The sequence below is a fragment of the Monodon monoceros genome, unplaced genomic scaffold (genome assembly GCF_005190385.1).
Source record: "Monodon monoceros isolate NGI ecotype Baffin Bay Population unplaced genomic scaffold, NGI_Narwhal_1 Super_Scaffold_1, whole genome shotgun sequence".
Classification (NCBI taxonomy): Eukaryota; Metazoa; Chordata; class Mammalia; order Artiodactyla; family Monodontidae; genus Monodon; species Monodon monoceros.
This window is the reverse complement of record NW_021703765.1, coordinates 20175739-20196125: the sequence shown is the minus strand read 5'-3', so window position 1 is coordinate 20196125 and position 20387 is coordinate 20175739. Positions and strand designations below refer to the sequence as shown.

The 20387-nt window shown below is 38.4% G+C and overlaps 1 protein-coding gene across 1 annotated transcript in view; it reads left to right on the top strand.

Moving 5' to 3' along the window:
• DCC (DCC netrin 1 receptor) overlaps positions 1–15591 on the top strand; it is a 1166576-nt gene extending 1150985 nt beyond the window's left edge. The window contains 2 exon segments of the mRNA XM_029216808.1: positions 11697–11839; positions 15502–15591. Of these exon segments, the coding sequence (XP_029072641.1) occupies positions 11697–11839; positions 15502–15591 (233 nt within the window).
• Positions 15592–20387: the final 4796 nt, after the last annotated feature.

Here is a 20387-nt window from a genome sequence, read left to right as displayed (position 1 = left end):
TCTCACTACTGTGGGAGAACCTCTGCAACATAATTCTCCAATTTGTGGGTTGCCTGCCTGAGGGTATAGGATTTGATAATATCATAAGTCTACCCCTCCTACCTGTCTCGTTGTGGCCCCTTCTTTATGCAGAGTTGTAAAAAAATCTTTTCTTGTAGGTTCTTATCTTTTATATCCATGGTTGTTCTGCAGATAATTGTGATTTTGGTGTGCTCATGAGAGGAGGTGAGCTCAGGGTCTTCCTACTCCACCATCTGGCCGCTCTCCCATTTTCTTTTCCTTTGCTGTATTACTCTGATAAAACTCAGAAATGTCACTGAAATTAAGAGAAGTTTTATTAAAATTATTTATGTTAAACCAATTAGCATAGTGCAGTTCTCCAAGGTGAAGAAATAAATATGAAGCAAAGTCTTCTCTAGAAGCTGCTCCCTAGATCTATAAAAATAGGAAAAGCTGTCAAAAATTCCATCATTTCTTGACATTGAAGAATAGGAGTGTAATACCCTGAAGTAAATGCTTTTTCTAATTGCTACTGATTTCACTAGTTCTTTGGGAGGGTAGGATTATGGCTGTCTTTCAGGCTGTCAGAACACCATCAGGCAAGGCAAAGGCTATCATGCCTTCAAATAACCCATCATGGAGAAGGAGCACACAAGAATGGGGGATTAAAGCTGGCTTTTAAACTGGCATATCAGGGCAGTGTAGAAAAAGCCAGACAGCAACAAAGGAAGGGTGAAAGGGTGACAAAGCCCATTTGCAACTGCAATCCAGGAAGGTTTAAATGACTATGTTGAGTACCTGAAATGGCTATAACATTGTAAATCAACTATAGTTCGATTTTTAAAAATACAGAAGACAATGATGAATGGACTCAGGATAAATCACCTGCCAACAGTAGCAATCCATCAGCAGGTGAGAGGCAGCAAGATGAGTGAGTCCTCTGCAGATTGGACTGAGCTCTTAGACATCACTTACTAATCCAGATGCCAACACTACTTTCTCACTTGAACACAGTCTATGCCATTAGACTGGCTATTTTTTAGGAAGATGTTTGCTTGGTTTGAATGATGTAGAGAAAATAGATTCAGAATGTAGCCTTTTGGAAGAGCCACTAGTAAGGTCTCAGACATGAAGTAAAGGCATGTCTCGTAGTTCAGAAGAAGAATAAAAGATGCAGACTTAGAAAATCAAAACAGGAGCCAGTAATACATAGTGAACTGCAAGTACATAAGTGAAGAAAAAAACTGGTGACCTTGTAAGGACCATCCCAGACTTTACCAGTTTCAAGACCAAAGTTGTCTTATTGGCTGTGATAAATCTCTCCTGGAAAATTTCCCATTCAGGAAGATGAAAAAAAAAATGTAACACCCTGCTAATACTGAACTCTAAGAGACTCTTCAAAATTCTTCTCCTGTCTGGGAATGTTATTGAAATTTTCTACCTTGATCTTCAGGGACCTCAGTATTGTCTCCAGCAAAATAAAGGGAGGGTCACTAGATGAACTTCATAGATGAACTTCAAGGGCCGTCAGGGTTCCAGCATTCTAAATTTATTTGAATCTGTGAATATTACTTACTTGAGAGAAGGCAGTAACATGAGGTTCAAACACTGCATGGTCTTTGAGCTGAGGCAATGTCTTTAACACTCAGTAGGTTCTAACTGTTGCCCAGACAATCAGTTATCTTCTTTCTAATGGGTTTGGGCTATGGTACTCTTCAGGCATATGTGCATCTTATTGTAATAATACAAGTATTTCAGATGCAGTATAATACACTGTGGATCTGCCCAAGTGATTAGGATCTGAGGCAGCAAATATTCCATCCATTAGAGTGTATTTTAATAGAACTATAATTTCTCTGCAAAACTAGACGTCTGATAAGTTATAAAAGAATCTTTATTCTTACAAGTTGTTGTTGTACAACAGGCCTGTTTTAATTTCCTGCATAGTAGGCTAAGCCCATACCATTTACTTTTTCTTGTGTTACTCTTTGTATTGCTATATATATATCTATGCTAAAGTGAATTGATTTGTGTTAATTTGTGAATATGTGTTAGACATATTTGCCTGTGTTTAGTAAAGGGTTATCTAAATTTTTCAGAAATAGATTAAAAACTAAAATTTAGGCAGAGATCAAGATGGGAGACTAGAAGGATGTGGAAGCTCACCTCTTCCTACAAATACATCAAAAATACATCTACATGTGGAACGTTTCTCACAGAATACTTACTGAATACTGTCAGAAGATCTCATACAACCAAAGCTGCAAGAAAGATCACCACATAACTGGGTAGGATGAAAGGGGCGGAAAAAAGGAATTGAGATGGGACCTGCATGTCTGGCAGGGAGTTATGAAACAGGAAATGTTCCCTCACCCGGGGAACCTGGGAGGTCAGCAGGGACAGATAGGGAAACTCAGAGGAAAGTGCAGCAACTGGCTAGCAGCAGGCAGCACAGACAGTCCTTGCCACCGCACTGCACTTTCCAGCCTGAGACGCATGTCTGCTGCTGTGCGCAGTGCCTGGGTTCTGAAACTCAAACTTGAGCAGTCAGACCTAGAGAGAGGGCTTGGTTTAGCTACACAGAGACAGCCTGAAGGCCCTGGAGTGTGGTCGAGTCCACAACTGGGAATGTGCACAGGATGGAGGCTGGGTCTGCCATAGGAGGCCCACTGTCAACATGTGCCCAAAGGGAGGTTGTGGACCCACCATAGCAGTCTCATCTCAGTGTGCTCACAGTGGGCACTGCTACGAGCTCTGGGAACGCACAGGCGGGTTGCCAACACATGGATGTGGGGCAGAAATGTGAGCCAATTCCTTGTGGTCCCACAGTGGGTGCTGGTATGTGACTTCAGCAAGTTCACACCAGCAGCTTTGTGAGTGCAGTGCTTGGGGGACATTCGAGCTGAACACTGGCATTCCCACAACAGAGACTGATCCCAGGGCAGAGCCTAAAACAGTGTACTTTGTGGGTGCCCACCATAGGTGGCAGGCAACGTCACAGTGCCTGTCCTGGTGGACAGCTCCTGGGGGGGAATATGCAGCAACTCCTTCCCAGTGGGAGGACTCTAGTGCCACCTACTCACACCACAGCTTAAAACTGGATCTGGGGGCTTCCACTCCAACAACTGGGGAGCAGACCCTGCCCCTGAAAGGGCTGTGACAACTGTGGGACAAAGAGGAGGCCTCACCCCACATCCACTGAAGGCTCTGGTCACAACACCACCAAACACACCCTTTATCAGGACAAGGGCCAGCACAACCTGAGGAAAGAGGTGGCAAGCATCCATACCAAAAAAATGGCCCTCTTGCACCAAAAATATTGGCCTCACACAGGGTCACTCCCACATAAAAACAGCCCTTCAAAGCCACAGTAGATAACTGTTTCTAAGTAAAATGAAAAAGCAGAGGAACCACTCCCAATTAAAAAATGAGAAATCCCCTGTTTGTTTTAAACAATGAAATACCTCTCCAGTCTACCAGACTCTGAGTTCAAAAAGGAGGTAATAAAAATACTGAAGGAGTTAAGGAAGACTATCAATGGAAATGCAGATCACCGTAACAAGAAACTATAGAGGAGAGAGAGAGATTCAAAATTAGACAACTCAATTGCCAAGATGAAAACCAAGTAACAGGCAATAAAACTAATGGAGAAGAATGATGATCTCGAAGACAGAATAACAGAAATTACACAACCAGACAGAAAGACAAAGTAACACATGAGATCTATGGGGTAATATAAAGTGTGCCGATTTATGCATAATAGGGATCCCAGAAGGAAAAAGATATCCAGGTACAGTAAGAACAGAGGGTCCCAAACGAGATGAACCTGACCAGACCCACAGTAAGACATAATTGAAATAGCAAAAGTTAAATGAGTATTCTAAAGGCAGCAAGAGAAAAACAAATAGTTACAAGTGAACCCCCCCCCATAAGGATATCATCTGATTTATCCACAGAAACTTTATAGGCCAGAAAGGAGTGGCAAGATATATTCAAAGTCCTGAATGGGAAAAACCTGCAACCCAGGATACTCTAGCCAGCAAAATTAGCATTTAGAATGGAAGGAGAGAGAAAGAATTTCTCAGACAAGCAAAAACCAAAAGAATACATCAGTACTGAACCTACTCTGAAAGAAATATTGAAATGTGTTCTCTAAATAGAAAAGAAGCAAGAATCTATGAGAAAGGGAAAAATCACAATAGGAGAAGCAAATACATAAAAGCATTGTAGATCACTTAAATAAGCCAGTACATATATTTTTTAAAAATCAAAAAAAAATTTGTGAAAGTGATTTTAACTACACAGTGAACAGCAAAAGGATAAACATGAAGATGTAAAATAGGAAATCAAAGTGTCAGGGAGGGGAGTAAGAAAATATAATTTTTTTAGACTGTGTTTGAGCTTATATGACTACCAGTCTCAAGCAAGTAGATATAGTAATGGGTTAACATACTTGCAATCCAGGGTAACCACAAATCAAAAACATACAATGGAGTCACAAAACTGAAAAGAACTCAAGCACAATACAAAAGAAAACCATCAAACCACAAAAGGAAAAACCAAAAGATAAAGGACAAAGAAGAAATACAAAATCAACTGGTAAACAAGATTTAAAGTGGCAATAAATACATAGCTATAAATAATTACCTTAAATGTCAATAGACTAAATGCTCTGATCACAGGACAGAGTGGCATTTGGACAATAAAACAAGAACCTACAATACGCTGCCTACAAGAGACCCACTTTAGAGTGGAGGACACACCTATATTGAAAGTGAGGGGAGCAAAAAAGATATTTCATTCAAATAGAAATGACAAGAAACCAGGGGTAGCAATACTCATATCAGACAAAATAGACTTTAAAACAAAGTCCATAAAAAAAGATAAAGGACACCATATACTGATAAAAGGATCAACGCAAGAAGACAATATCACACTCAACACATATGCACCCAATATATATAGGAGCACCTAAATACATAAAACAAATACTAACAGACATAAATGGAGAAACTAATGGGAATACAATAATAGTAGGAGACTTTAACACCCCACTGACATCAGTGGACAGATTCCAGAAAGAAAATCAATAGGGCAACAGAGATCCTAAATGACACGCTAGAACAGTTATACATAATTGATATCTTCAGAACATTAAATCTGGAAGAAACAGAATACACATTCTTCCCAAGCACCCATGGAATGTTCTCAAGGATAGACCACATATTAGGACACAGAACAAGTCTCAACAAATTAAAGAGGATAGAAATTATTTCAAGCATCTTCTCTGACCACAATGGCATGAAATTAGAAATCAGCCACAGGAAGAGAAATGAGAAAAAAACAATTACATGGAGGCTAAACAACATGCTACTAAGAAACCAATGGGTCAAGAATGAAATCAAAGAGGAAATTTTAAAAATCCCTCAAGACAAATGACAATAAAAACACAACCATACAAAATCTGTGGAATGTAGCAAATGCAGTCCTAAGGGGAAAGTTTATAGCATACAGGCCTTCCTCAAAAAACAAGAAAAACAACCTGACCTACCACCTAAAAGAATTAGAAAAAGAACAAACAAAACCTAAAGTCAGCAGAAGGAAGGAAATAATAAATATCAGAGAGGAAATAAATAAAATAGAGATTTAAAGACAGAAAAAATTAATAAAACCAAAAGCTGGTTTTGTTGACAGAATAAACAAACCTTTGGCCAGGCTCACCAAGAAGAAAAGAGAGAAGACCCAAATAAACAAAATAAGAAATGAAAGAGGAGAAATGACAACAACTGATACCACAGAAATACAAAAAAAAAATCATTAGAGATTACTATGAACAATTATGTGCCAACAAATTGGACAACCTAGACGAAATAGACAGTTTCTAGAAACGTACAGCCCACTAAAACGGAATTAAGAAGAAGTAGATAATTTGAACAGACTGATCACTAGAAGTGAAATAGAACCTATAATTTTAAAACTCCATGCAAACAAAAGTCCAGGACTGGATGGCTTCATTAGGGAATTCTACCAAACATTTAAAGAACTTATACTGATCCTTCTCAAACTCTTCTAAAAGTTTGAAGAAAAGGGAACACTCCCAAAATCATTCTATGAAGCCACCATCACCCTGACACCAAAACCAGACAAAGACACTACCAAAAAATAAAATTACAGGCCAATATCTTTGATGAATATAGATGCAAAAATCCTAAATAAAATATTAGCAAACCAAATCCAACAACACATGAAGTGGATCATACACCATGGTCAAGCTGGATTCATGCCAGGGTCACAAGCATAGTTAAACATATGCAAATCAATCAACGTGATACATCAATCACATCAACAAAAGACAAAAAACACATGATCATCTTAACAGATGCAGAAAAAAACATTTGATAAAATGCAGCATCCATTCATATTAAAAACACTCACCAAAGTGGAAATAGAGGGACTATATCTCAACATAACAAAAGCTATTTATGACAAACCCACAGTCAACATAATTCTCAATGGTGAAAAGCTGAAAGCCTTCTTGCTAAAATCTGGAACAAGACAAGAACGCGTACTCTCACCACTTCTATTCAACGTAGTATATGAAGTCCTAGCCACAGAAATCAGATAAGAATAAGAATTAAGTGTATCCAAATTGGAAGGGAAGAAATAAAATTGTCATTATATTTAGATGACAAGACACTATGTGTTGAAAACCCTCAAGTCTCCACACAAAAACTACTAGAACTGATAAACAAATATAGCAAGGTAGCAGGATACAAGATTAACATACATAAATCAGTTGCATTTTTTACACTAACAGTGAAATATCAGAAAGGGAAAGTTAAAAATAAAATCCCTTTTAAAATTTCCTCAAAAAAATAAAATACTTAGGAATAAACCTGACCAAGGAGGTGAAAGACTTACATGCTGAGAACTATAAAACATTGATAAAGGAAATTGAAGACTATTTAAAGAAATGTTAAAATATATTCCATGCTCTTGGGTTGGAAAAATTAATATTATTAAAATGGCCATACTAACCAAAGCAATCTACAGGTTTAATGTCATCCCTATCAAATTACCCATGACTTTTTACACAGAACTAGAACATATAATCCTATATGGAACCATAAAAGACCCAGAATTGCCAAAACAATCCTAAGGAAAAAGAATAAAGCAGGAGGTAAAATCCGCACAGACTTCAGACAGTACTACAAATCTACAGTAATCAAAACAGCATGGCACTGGCACAAAAACAGACATATGGATCACTGGAACAGAACAGAGATCCCATAAAGAAACCCATACACCTATGGTCAATTAATCTTTAACAGAGGAGCCAAGATTATACAATGGGGAAAAGATAATTTCTTCAGCAAGTGGTGTTGGTAGAGTTGGACAGCTGCATGTAAATCAATTAAGTTAGAACAAACCCTCACACCATACACACAAAAAAGCTCAAAATGGCTTAAAGACTTAAATATAAGACATGACACCTTAAAACTCCTAGAAGAAAACATAGGCAAAACATTCTCTTATATAAATCCTAGCAATACTTTCTTACGTCAGTACTTTCTTAGTCTCCCAAGGCAATAGAAATAAAAGCAAATATAAACAAATGGGACCTAATCAAACATAAGTTTTTGCACAACAAGGAAAACCATAAATAAAATGAAAAGACAACTCACAGAATACAAGAAAATACTTGCAAATGCTGCGACAGAGGAGATCCATCTCCAAAATATACAAGCAGCTCATACAGCTCAATATTCAAAAAAAATAAACCACCTGATCAAAAAATGGGCAGGAGACCTAAATAGACCTTTCTCCAAAAAGACATACACAGATGGCCAATAGGCACATGAGAAGATGCTCAACATTGCTAATTATTAGAGAAATGCAAATCAAAACTACAGTGAGGTAGCACCTCACACCAGTCAGAATGGCCATCATCAAAAAAATCTACAAACAATAAATGCTGGAGAGGGTGTGGAGAAAAGGGAACCCTCTTGCACTGTCGGTGTGAATGTAAATTGGTACAGCCACTATGGAGAACAGTATGGAGATTCCTTAAAGAAGTAAAACTAGGGCTTCCCTGGTGGTGCAGTGGTTGAGAGTCCACCTGCTGATGCAGGGGACACGGGTTCGTGCCCCGGTCCGGGAGGATCCCACAGGCCGCGGAGCGGCTAGGCCCGTTAGCCATGGCCACTGAGCCTGCGCGTCCAGAGCCTGTGCTCCGCAACGGGAGAGGCCACAACAGTGAGAGGCCTGCGTACCGCAAAAAAAAAAAAAAAGGAAAAATATAGTTACCATATGATCCAGCGACTCCCACTCCTGGGCATATATCTGGAGAAAACTCTAATTTGAAAAGATACATGCACCCCAATGTTCACTATTTACAATAGCCAAGACGTGGAAGCAACCTAAGTGTCCATCAACAGAGGAATAAAGAAGATGTGAGATATATATATATATAGATACATATATATATACACACACACACACATATTATATATACACACAAAATATTACTCAGCCATAAAAAAGAATGAAACAATGACATTTGCAGCAACATGGATGGACTCAGAGATTATCATAATAAGTGAAGTCAGACCAAGACAAATATCACATGATATCACTTACATGTGAAATCTAAAAAATGATACACATGAACATATTTACAGACCAGACACAGACACACAGACATAGAAAACAAACTTATGGTTACCAGAGTGGAAAAGGATGGAGGGGAGGGATAAATTAGGAGTTGAGATTAGCAGATACAAACTACTATATATAAAATAACCAACAAGCACCTACCATATAGCAGCACATGGAACTATATTCAGTATCTTGTAATAACCTATAGTGGAGAAGAATCTGAAAAAGAATATATATATTTGAATCACTTTGCTGTACACCTGAAACTAACACAGCATTGTACATCAACTATGCTTCAATTTTTAAAAAAACCTAAAATTTAAAATTCAATAACAATTAGATTTCACCATACACCATCAAGGAAATCAAAGTCAAAATTGTAACAAAACATATAAAAGATATATACATAAAGTGTTAATTGTTGAAATGCCGCTACTCTGTTCTACTAAATGTAGGGAGGGAAGAGGTGACTCACAGAATGTGACCTATAGGAGGAACAACTTTCCATGGCAATAAAGCTACGTTCGGCTTTCATCAGAATATTGTGAACATTCTCGAAGGGATTATAAACAGAATTCAGAAAATGAAATTCAAAGTGGGAGTTCAACAGATAACATTCTCAGCGTTCACCAGTACTGTATGAAAATTCCTCGTTAAACTTTGTGCTTTCCCTTAGGTGATCATCTATAAGATTAATGTGAATTACACAAGGTGGAGTATGTAGAGGGCCATTTTATAGCATCGTTCTGCCAGGGTTTTTAAATGCCTGCCTTTGTATTTGGGGTTACAACTAAGTTGGCTCTAGGAACACTGTGTTTATAGTCAGAGGCAGACTTGCTATATAAACGATCTCTTCAGATCTAACGAAAACCAGCTGGCATTACATTCTCTGGAAGAATGAAGGTTTGCCTATTGTTCAAAGAGAAAAAACCTGAGAGTGAAAACTGATCATGTGAGACAAACCCAAAATCACTTGTGGCACAGCAGTGAGTACCAAACGTGTGTGTATAGGACTTTGCTATTTAATTTTAAACATGTTTTGGTTTTATAGCATAGTATTAGAACTACAAGTTTATAAAGGTTATGCCAAGTTTTATGCTTGTATAGATTTAAACAACATTGTAATAAAAGTAGCTTAAATTAATGCTAAGTTCATTGTTTCCCCTTTAAATTCAAACATAATTTAACTACAAGAAACTGTAATACAATAAATAGTTTCTACCCTCAGGTTACTTATAGTCTTGAACTAGATTTCATATTCTTTTACATTGCTTCTTTGAAAACCTCATTTAAATTGGATGAACTAGATCAAAATATCAATGATAAAACCTTAATTTGCTCAGCTGCAAATCCTTGCTCTGTCTGCCCTTCTGAAATGTATGAACTTAAGCAAGTTAATCCATTTCTCTTCATTTTAGCATCCTCATACATGAACTGGAGATAGAATACTTAGCAGGCTTGTTTTGGCAATTAAATATTAATAATAGCTAGCTCTCTTTGAACAAGTTACAGGAAAGCAGCCACTTTAATCTTATCAATCCTCACAAATTATTATTTCTATTTTATAGATGAAGAAACAGGCAAGAGAAATTAGTTGAACAAGGAATTACATATGTAGTACGTAGTTAGGCTTTATAGGATCTGAATTCAGATTGCGTTGGTAAGTAGCAAATTCTTCTGCACTATGTTATTTTGCCTAAAATAAACTAAAATGCTTAGCATAAGTCTAGAGCTTAGTAGGAACTCCATAAATATTCCTTCCTTAGGAAAATTATTCTTGTTTCTCCTGTCTCTATATCTCTTCTCATGTAAGTTACCAAAAACCTCAGATCACCCTCTAGTGATAAATGATTCTAACTGCAGACTTTGAGCCTTGGTTTAAGAAAAAGAGTGAAAGAATATAAATATGAAGGAATTAAATGCTAGGCCACGGTATGAAAAAATGTGCTTTTGTTGGGATTTAGCATTTAGCAAATTGCTAGCCTCCTAGATGGTTTGCATTCTTTCTTTCCCAGTAAGAAAATACCCCTTATTTCTCTGATAGTAGAATAACTTTTGAGTTTTATTAACTAGAACTATGTTTTTGAAAGTATGGTCAAAATAACTTTTTTCCCCAAAAATATATAGTACGCCATTGGGATCATTAGAACTTAAATGTCACTGATGATAGAAGATAACTGAGGCAAACTTCTTTTGATGACTTCAGTACCTTCTATGCTGAGGTCTTGGTTATAGTATTAAGAATGACACAAGTCCTTAGATATGTGAGGTATACTAGCTGATTCGATATGCCTTTATAAAATTTTTGTTTTAGACTATAGGGACAAAGTTATATTACTGCTATAATCTAAGCAGAATTTACAAGGCAAATTTTAGACCCAAAAAGAAAAGGTAGCCATTGTTTATAGCAGACTGAAATATCCTTTGGGAGAAACTCAGCAGTTACTCAAATGATTTTCATGAGGATTAGAATGTATTTCATTGAGAGAAACTAATACACATCAGGACAGAATCATCTTTTTGTTTTCCGAAAGAAAATCAATAATGATATTCAATCAGGTTAGCCATAAAGGACTGTTTTGTACCGTAACATCTAACACTCATTTCCAGATCAGAGCAACCATCTCTTTTAACTGCACAAATATTCCTTGGCACTCAGAGTTTATGGCTTATATAGGTGGTTTAGCACAGGGCTTTCTGGCTCAAAGCTGAGGCTGGCCCAAAATGAGCTGGGCTGACACTTTAGAAGGTGGGATGAACAGTCTGCAACTCCCAGGCAACCTTTCACAGGGAGATTTGAAATCCACTTGAAATTACATATGACTGGTGGAGCTTCACCTGGAGAGGCCTACTCGGGATTGTTTTCGATTCAGTAGAAATAAAATAAGCCTGTTCGTTGTGTCCGAATCCATCTCTAGACTACAGAATGAACAATAACCTAAAATCAATGCCAACCCACTGGATTCGGCTTACATGCTTGAGAGTTTGTTCCAGGGTGTTTTATACAGTACTTTCATCATTCTGTGTTTTCCTTTTAGGGCCTACTCTTCCCAAGACTCATGTCAAAACAGCCTCTCTTGGGTTGGCTGGAAAGGCAAGATCTCCTTTGCTTCCTGTATCTGTGCCAACAGCCCCTGAAGTGTCTGAGGAGAGTCACAAACCAACAGAGGATCCAGCCAATGTAAGACCATCCTTGAACTTCATGCCCCATTAAGGGAAGCACTGCTGTGCAGTGCGGTCTAAGCCAACCAGCACTCTCCATTAACCCCAAGCCCCTGGTGTTCTTATTGTTTGTTTAGCTCTGTTTTCCTGCACTTACATACGAAGAGAAGAAACTTTAGGGAAAAACATTATATCAGGGATTTAGTTATATTAAAAAATCGTTGGTACTTAAAGCCAATCTTATAAATACAAGCAGATAGCAACAGAATGAGTGACTTTACATACATATATGTATATACACACACACGTGTATATATATGAATATACACGTGTGTGTGTGTGTATATAAACATAGATATACGCTATCATCACTATCCTATAATGTGAACCACGTGTAATTTAAAATTTTCAAAGAGCCACATTAAAAGATGTAAAAAAAAAAATTATACACACACACACATTTTCATCAATGAGATGAAACACCTTGGCATACCTGGAAATATAACTATATAATTATTCTTTAAAATAGAAAAATAGTAATAAAGCTATACTCTGAGGAGCTTTCTGAAGTTATACATGTCACTTATAAAATCATAAAATAGCCTAGAAATACAGAATTGAGAAGAGGAAAACACAAAATGAAGAAATGAAGGAAGGAATTTAGGAAGAAAAAAAAAAAAAGAAGGAACTGATATATTTAGAGGGGAAAGTTTAGTTATTTAATGAGAGAAAAGTTTGCCAACTAAGGGAGGCAGCTAAAAAGTGATCAAATTAGAAAACTCTGAAAAAACTCCATGGGGACCAAAAAAGATCGACATTTTGAGAAAGCAAACAATTCCCCCAACAATGCATTTTGAGGGAGATTTAAAAAGACGTTGCCTGAAGGCAGCAATTTAGAAAACTCTGGAGTGTTTCTGAATATAATTCAAGAGAAAACATTTAAAAGAAGGCTAAGGTACTAACACATATGACACCTTGAAAAATTAGAGGACTGGACGGGGGAAAAAAAGATGCAAAAAAAACCCAGATTAGAATCATCTCATTTGAATTAACATACATCTTTTCTTGATTTTATTGTTTTCAGTACTACAAATAATAAAATATTTTAACACTTGGAGATCAGACAATCTGGATATGTGCATGTGTGTGAATGTTTGCAGAAGTATGTTATATAATTAACATACTTTCATACTTAAAAGATTCAAATTTACAAGAATCTAATGCACTGCTCTGTCAGGATATAGCTGTTTACGTATTGCAGTAGTTTAGTGTCACAGTTGTTAGCCATATCTTAATTCAGATCAAATTCCTAAATTTATATATCTCATCTCATAAGGAATCATGTCAGGTGGCCCAGTTTTTGCACTTAAGATTGACTGTAAGGGACTTCCCTGGTGGTGCAGCGGTAAAGAATCCGCCTTGCAATGCGGGGAATGTGGATTTGATCCCTGGTCAGGGAACTAAGATCCTACATGCCACGGGGCAACTAAGCCTGTGCGCCACAACTACTGAGCACACGTGCCTACTAGAAAGCCTGTGTGCTGCAAACTACAGAGCCCATGCACTCTGGAACCTGTGCACCACAACTAGAGAAGAGAAAACCTGGACTCCACAACTAGAGAGAAGCCCATGCACTGCAACCCCGCGTACTGCAAATAAGACCCGATGCAGCCAAAAAAATAAAAATAAAAAAATAAACTGTTTTAAAAGTTTGATTAAAAAGATATAGTGACTCCAAGGAGTGACAGCCAAAAGTATAATATGAACAGCAATAAGATTATATAATATGTTAAAGGAAATATAGAAATGGGACAAATAATCTAGATCATCACTATTCTATAAAAATATAATGTGAGTCACATGTGTAGTTTAAAACTTTCTAGGAGCCACATGAAAAGATGTAAAAATGAACAGGTGAGATTACTTTTAATGATATATTTCATCTAACCCAATACTTCCAAAATATTATCATTTCAACATGCAATAAATATAAAAATTTATCATTAAGATATTTTACTTTTTTTGTACTAAGTGCTCATAATATGATGTGTATTTCATGTGTACAATGCATCTCTGTTCAGGCTATCCACATTTTGAAAATCCAGTAGCTCCTACATGTGGTTTGATGTTGCTGTATTGGACAAGATCTAAATAATTTGAGAAAACAACACAGATAACTATGACATCATTTTGGGAAAGGAGTTATCAAATTAATCAGTTCACTTCAGCATCCCTCCTCATACATAGGTCAGTCTTTTGGGCCAAATTGGCTACATCTTTCAATCCCTGTTAAACTCTGAAGATTACACATTACATGACCAAATCATTCCACTGGCAGGCTGTGATTCCCATAAGAAGGTGCCATTTCCAAACTGTTTAATACCACAAGTTGTTTCTTCTCCACCAGTGTTCTCATGGCATCCAGGGTGTTTATTTGGCAGGACTTTATATACACTCTGACCATAGTACTGAGTAATGCCTCCTGGCCTCCACAGAGCAAAACATCATGCCTCAGGCCTCAATTTGGTTCAATAATTTCATCAAATGAATGAGCTAACCAAGAATAACCAGGTAGAGTCGGTATGTATACGTCAAAACAAAGGGTATTTTGAGAAAGGAAAAGAAAAAAGATACTAACATTTATTGAACACTTAGCACTCACCAAACTGACCTGGTGAATCCTCCCAGCCACCCAGTGAGGTAAGCTTGCTATTCCCGTTTGACAAATAAGGAGACAGACTCAAAAGGTCAAGTCTATAGAAGAACTGGGATTCAAGTCAACACCACAGCCTTGTTTTCCCCACTGGCTGACCATCAGAATTAGCTGGGAAGCTTTATAAAAGGAAGAGATTCTAACCTTTCCTTGACCTACTGAATCCAAATCCCCGAGGCTAGTGACCAGGGGGTCTGTGCTCACTAATAGCAAGGTATTATTAATGACACGATTCTAGTGGCTCACAGTAAGGGAGAGTTACAGACAGTATGGTCACTAAGATTCTGCAGTTCAGGCTTTCCATTTTATCCACCAATCAAACCGTGTCATAAGGTCACCTCTACAACCACGCACAGAGGCAGTTCTGGTTTGGGGTGAGAATTCTGTTTTCACACACAAACTAAGGTCATCATCCTCAGACTTTTCACTGGTCAGGTCAAGTTCCCACACATAAAAAAGTACCTGTGTGGTGTTACAAAGTAAGGAGACCTGGTGATGTAAATCCTCTTCATATCCTAATGGAAAGGAAAAGGAACATGTTGACTATGTACCATGTGCTGAACACTGATAAGCACTAAACATGTCACAGGATGCTGAGAATAGCCTATGAAATAGATACCATCATCTTCATTTTACATCTGAGAACTACACGTCAGAGAGGTTTACTAACTTGTCCAAGATCACACAGTTTGGTAGAACTTGATTTGAAACAAGATTTTTTCTGCCACTAAAGCCTTTGCCTCATCGCAAGGATGAACACAGGGAAATAGCAGACAATCATTCATCACTGCCTCTTTTATTACCAGCATCTTCCTTCAATGATGATACGCTGAGTCCACAGCCCCTGGCTATGGGCCACCGTGCCACGCATGAGAATACGGTGAATCAATTAGACATGGCCCTGCCTTAACAACAGGAGTGCGCCGATATCCACCTGTACTCATTCTTTGCTCTCATTCTCTCTGTAGGTGTACGAACAGGACGATTTGAGTGAACAAATGGCAAGTTTGGAAGGGCTAATGAAGCAACTTAACGCTATCACAGGCTCGGCCTTTTAACACACATTGCCGAATTGATGAGGTGAATCTTCCGGGACCTTTGCAGCATTACCAGTTACCCATAAACAGCACACCTGTGTCCAAGAACTCTATCCAGTGTACAGGTTAACCATCAGGACCACTGAGTTCTGGAAGATCCTGAAGCAGTTCAGAAGGAATAAGCATCCCTTCTTTCATAGGCATCAGGAGTTTCCAAATGATGACTCTGGGGTCCCTTAACAAAAGCAAAGATACATCTTCACTGCAGTGTCAAAGCTGAAGCTGCTAGAATAGTCCTGGGCCTCTGCCACTGCAGTGACCACAGTGTCATGACGCTTACGTTTTCCTTCATCAGGGCCTGTCATTTTCTTCTATGTGTAGGTCTAGTCTTACAAAATGCAAGTGCATTATTGAAGCCTGTACCCTGCCATGGCAAATCAGCGCAAGCTCACTATTTTATTTTCAAATTTAAGGTACAAAGCACCCATGGGAATTTTCTCACCACATAGCACCAAAGGACTGGATGTTTTTCTGACAGCACAAAAAAGTAAACAAGTAAACAAAAGGCGGCAAATGCTTACGTTTTGTAACTCAAGTCGTTCTTGCACAGGTGGTGGAATTCAGCAAGTGGCTGTAAAATTCACCCATTTCAGCAAGTGTTGGTAAATCCACTCTTGGTTAACATTGATGTCTGGAGAACAGGAACATTTAGAAATCTGCAACTAGTGGCATCCTGCCAGCAACCAGTCCATTTCCTAAAAGAGGACACAATATGCAGTCTTTTCAGACACATGATAATTACGTGCTTAAGCTTGTAATAGGAAACTTTAATTTGGGTGGCTTTCATGCCATACCACACTGTGATGATATTTCAAAGCTTCACCAAGTCCATCTCCCTCAGGAGTCTGGCTAGACTCCACCCCATCCCTCCCTGAGTTCCCCTTGGCAACCAGCCCTGGCCAGGTGGCTGTCTCCACACATCCCTTGGCCTCCTGACCCACCTTTCTGAAACCCTCTGTGGAAATGGCAGAGCCATCACGAGGGAGGGAAGGAAAATGGAAGGCAGTTTCAAACAGTACCTTCCTCTTGAGTGATGTCACTTCCACCAGCAGAGTCCTCACTGACTTACAGCAGGCCGTGTTGGTAGGTGACAACCACCAAGCTTTGTTGTCAAGGAAACCTTCTGCACCATGCCTGCCCAGAGTGAGAGAGCAGCAGAGGGGAAGCCATCACTTGACACTTGTGACACATCCTAGACCCAGTGGATACTCTTTAAAACTGCATCTTCATTGTGACATAGACTCTTAAACTCCTACTGCCGTGTTTATCTACAGCTTGCAACTAGGTGAAATTAAAAAGATTTTGTGTGCACCCTTTTAGTTTTTGAATTTGAAGCTGCATTTGGAGTTACTCCATTTATGCAGCTGAATCGCCAAAAGGGAGCCAGTTTGCATATTTATCAGTTAGGCAACTTGAAAACCCAATAAGAGAGTTTCAGCTGAATTATTCCTTTCAGCCCTGCCTTTGATTTCAAGCTTGAGTAGGTCATAATTTTAAAAGAGCATGGAAGGGATAGGATCTTTACAGCCTAATAGCTCCTTTTATTAGGTGGGTAATTATATATGAATCCCTGAATGAAATATTTTGAGTAAAATGGCACTGTAACGGAAGTAATAATTCAGATTATTTTTTTACAGTTTTATGTCGGGAAGGAAATCTTATGTCAAAGAGAGGGCTTGTTCAAATGGTTCATTAGAAAGTCCGGTCCATTGGTGAAATTGTTCCTTCAACAAAGAGTGCTTGATCAATTTACTTACATTTTCATGAAGTCTTTCTGAAGAGCTATGTGGTGTTATCCTATGGGTTAGATAACTCTTATTCAACATCTAGGGTGCTTAGGCAAACAACCCTCCACTGACGTGGAACAAGGCATTTCATAACATAATATTGAGTCTTACAGAAATAATCCATTAGCTCAGAAAAGAAAATGTTCATTAGACCAGCCTTATCTTCTCGAGGTCCTAGGATGGCTTTCCATTTCTAATCCTCACAAACATGGAACAGACTCTGAAGGCATTTGACATCCAAGGAAGGTCATCCTGAGTGTCCAGTTTGGAATGAGCTACAAATCTCGGATTTCAGGGATTAGTCACATCTTCAATCTGTAGACTGTATCTGCACAATCAAGAGAACTAGCATTTTCACAACATTCTAGACTCCTCTGAAGTCAATGACCCTAGGAAATACATTTTTTTAAATATATGAAAATATACATTATTTGATTTCAGTGGATGCTCTTGAAACTTTCTTCATTAAACAAATCCAATGGTTTATTTCAGTAATCGGCAATGCTAATAAATCTTAGCTCCATGCACTGTACATATAGTAGAATCCATTTAAATTCTCACAAGAGACTCTTGGGAGATGTACCCAATGGTTTGAATATGAAACAACTTGACTGCAACTCTGTACAACTCTGCTCCCCGTTCTCTCAGATAGTTCACACGTGTGTACAGCTGCTTGCCCAGGCTTATAGGTAACTCTTTAATTTCCCAGTCTCCTGATCTCCTGACAAGAAGAAATCTGTCTCTGAGTCTGGTTCATGACATACAGGGCTCTTTAAGCTCATAAATCTCTTTGACTCCCATAGCGATGCTTGACAGCCAACCAGCAGCTCTGCCACCAGGAGTCATTTCTCCCCGAAAAAGAAGAAAATAAAACATGGCGGGGCATCCTCAGGCCTTCCCTGCACTCTGCTGGACTGTCAGGCAAGAAGAGCCTTCTCTTGAAAAAGTTTGGTATTTTTCATTTCATACTGATAAGAAAGCTATTTTCTTTCCTCTAGAAAGTTCTGCATCTGTTAAACTCACAAAAATGCAGATAGCTCAAAATGCATAAAACATATTTGGAGGATGCTCTAGCCAAAATTTAAATATTTCTTAGTGACTCGCATTCAGTAAGAAACCAGTCATAGCTACCTCTTTGTAGAGCAGAGCTATAAGCTTCTAGGGTATTTAAATAATGGAACTTTGTATTTGGGCATTATAAAATGCACACACAATTGAACAAGCTGGAAAAAAAGGAAATATATCAAGCCAGGGATATAAGAGGTGAACTTATTAAGGCTTCCTGGGAGGAGTTGGATATAACATTATTCTCTTCAAAATAAGGGTGATTCACAATGACATGTATGTTTTCGTCCCCCGCATTGGTAAGAGCTACAGAAGGAGAGCTGTCCAACATTAGTGTGTCATTCCAGACAACATTTGGAAACTGTAATGTTTGGCACTTGTTGGCTTTTCTGATAAAGAATCTAAGTACAAGTCTTTCTGGAAGCCTCTGTAGTCTGTGCTTGAAGATGGTTGCTCGTTCCTAACCACCCTTGTGATACATCTGTCTGTTGACTTTGTTTAAAAAAATCGTCTTCAGGTCTCCTCCAAATGTAATAGAGTGTCTCATACATGACTGCTGGACTGGAATTCTAACCAAAAAAAAAAAAAAACAAAACCCCACCTCTAAAGAGATCACCTTACCTTTTAGATAAAATTGTGTCCCAGACTCAGACTCCTTGTAGTTTCAGAATGTCCATTTCTAGTTCATGAGAGAGAGAAAAAATAGAAAAATTCCTTACTTTTAGCTGTGTTAATAAAAAACGAAACCGTCAGAACTTTAAAATAGATGAGGAACAAGGTTGCTTTCCCTTCCTGGACCAGTTTACTTCATCTAAATGCAGACCATTCCTAAAGCCAGAGGTTAGTATCCTAGCCTGTTTATAACCCATATACACAATAGAGAACCCCCAACATTCTAGAGCGGCAGAGCAGTCATACACTCCAATCTACCATCTCTTTAAAATTACTTTCAAAGCAACGTTTTACTCATAATAATAATTTGTATTTCTCTGGTAACTTTCAGAAATCACTTTCATAGCATACAGGAAAGCTTTTCACTTGATTCCAGCATTTCAAATTAAATCCGACTTTGGAAAAATCATAGATAGATGTTTTGTATGGTATTCCATTGCATTTGAAATATGTGCTCCCATGCCTCAGTGTAACTTGCTATCCAAATACCTGCTTCCAAAATGTCCTGATTCTGAAAAGAAACGCCTGAGTAGTTCCCCGTCAGCGATGTTATACAGGAGAGCACACGTGAGCCTGTTGTCTGGGCTCTCTGTTCCCGCTTTTGCATAATGTTCACTTGGTGGAATTCTAGTCGCACTCTCTGAAGGATTTCTCCTGCTCTCAGTAGAGAGCCTTTGTACATTGTCATCCTATGATTTTTTTTTGTTGGTTGGAGAGCAACAGCAAAACTCTGCAAGATGTCGCAAACACAGGTGCATGGGCCAAGGTATCTCAGTGTGTTCTCAGATGCAAGAAAGGAATGTTGGGGAGGAGGAAAAATGCTGTTTTTTTATTACCGAAGGGTAAACCTGACAATTTTGAACTTTGTGAATTGTCAGCTTGTTTGGGGGCTGGGTGGGTGGGTCTGGGGTGTACTTTTTATAAGTAATATTTAATTTATTATTTAGAGTGGCTTCTTTTTGGATAATTTATGATACAAAGGGAGATCTGGTTGGGAATCTAGATACGGCCGTTAAAGCTGCAGTGTTCCATATCTCAGAGGGACCACTTTGGAAAAGAATCGTCCACTGCTGAGTATGAGGATATGCCCAGGCAAAGCCTCCACTGAATCGCCGTCATCACCGCCTTCTCCCTTTCCAGGGTCATTCAAACACAATACCACCAAACCTACAATATTCTGATAGCATTTTACAGATCAATGCTACTCATTCTTTCAAAGGGCTTTGCGATTCA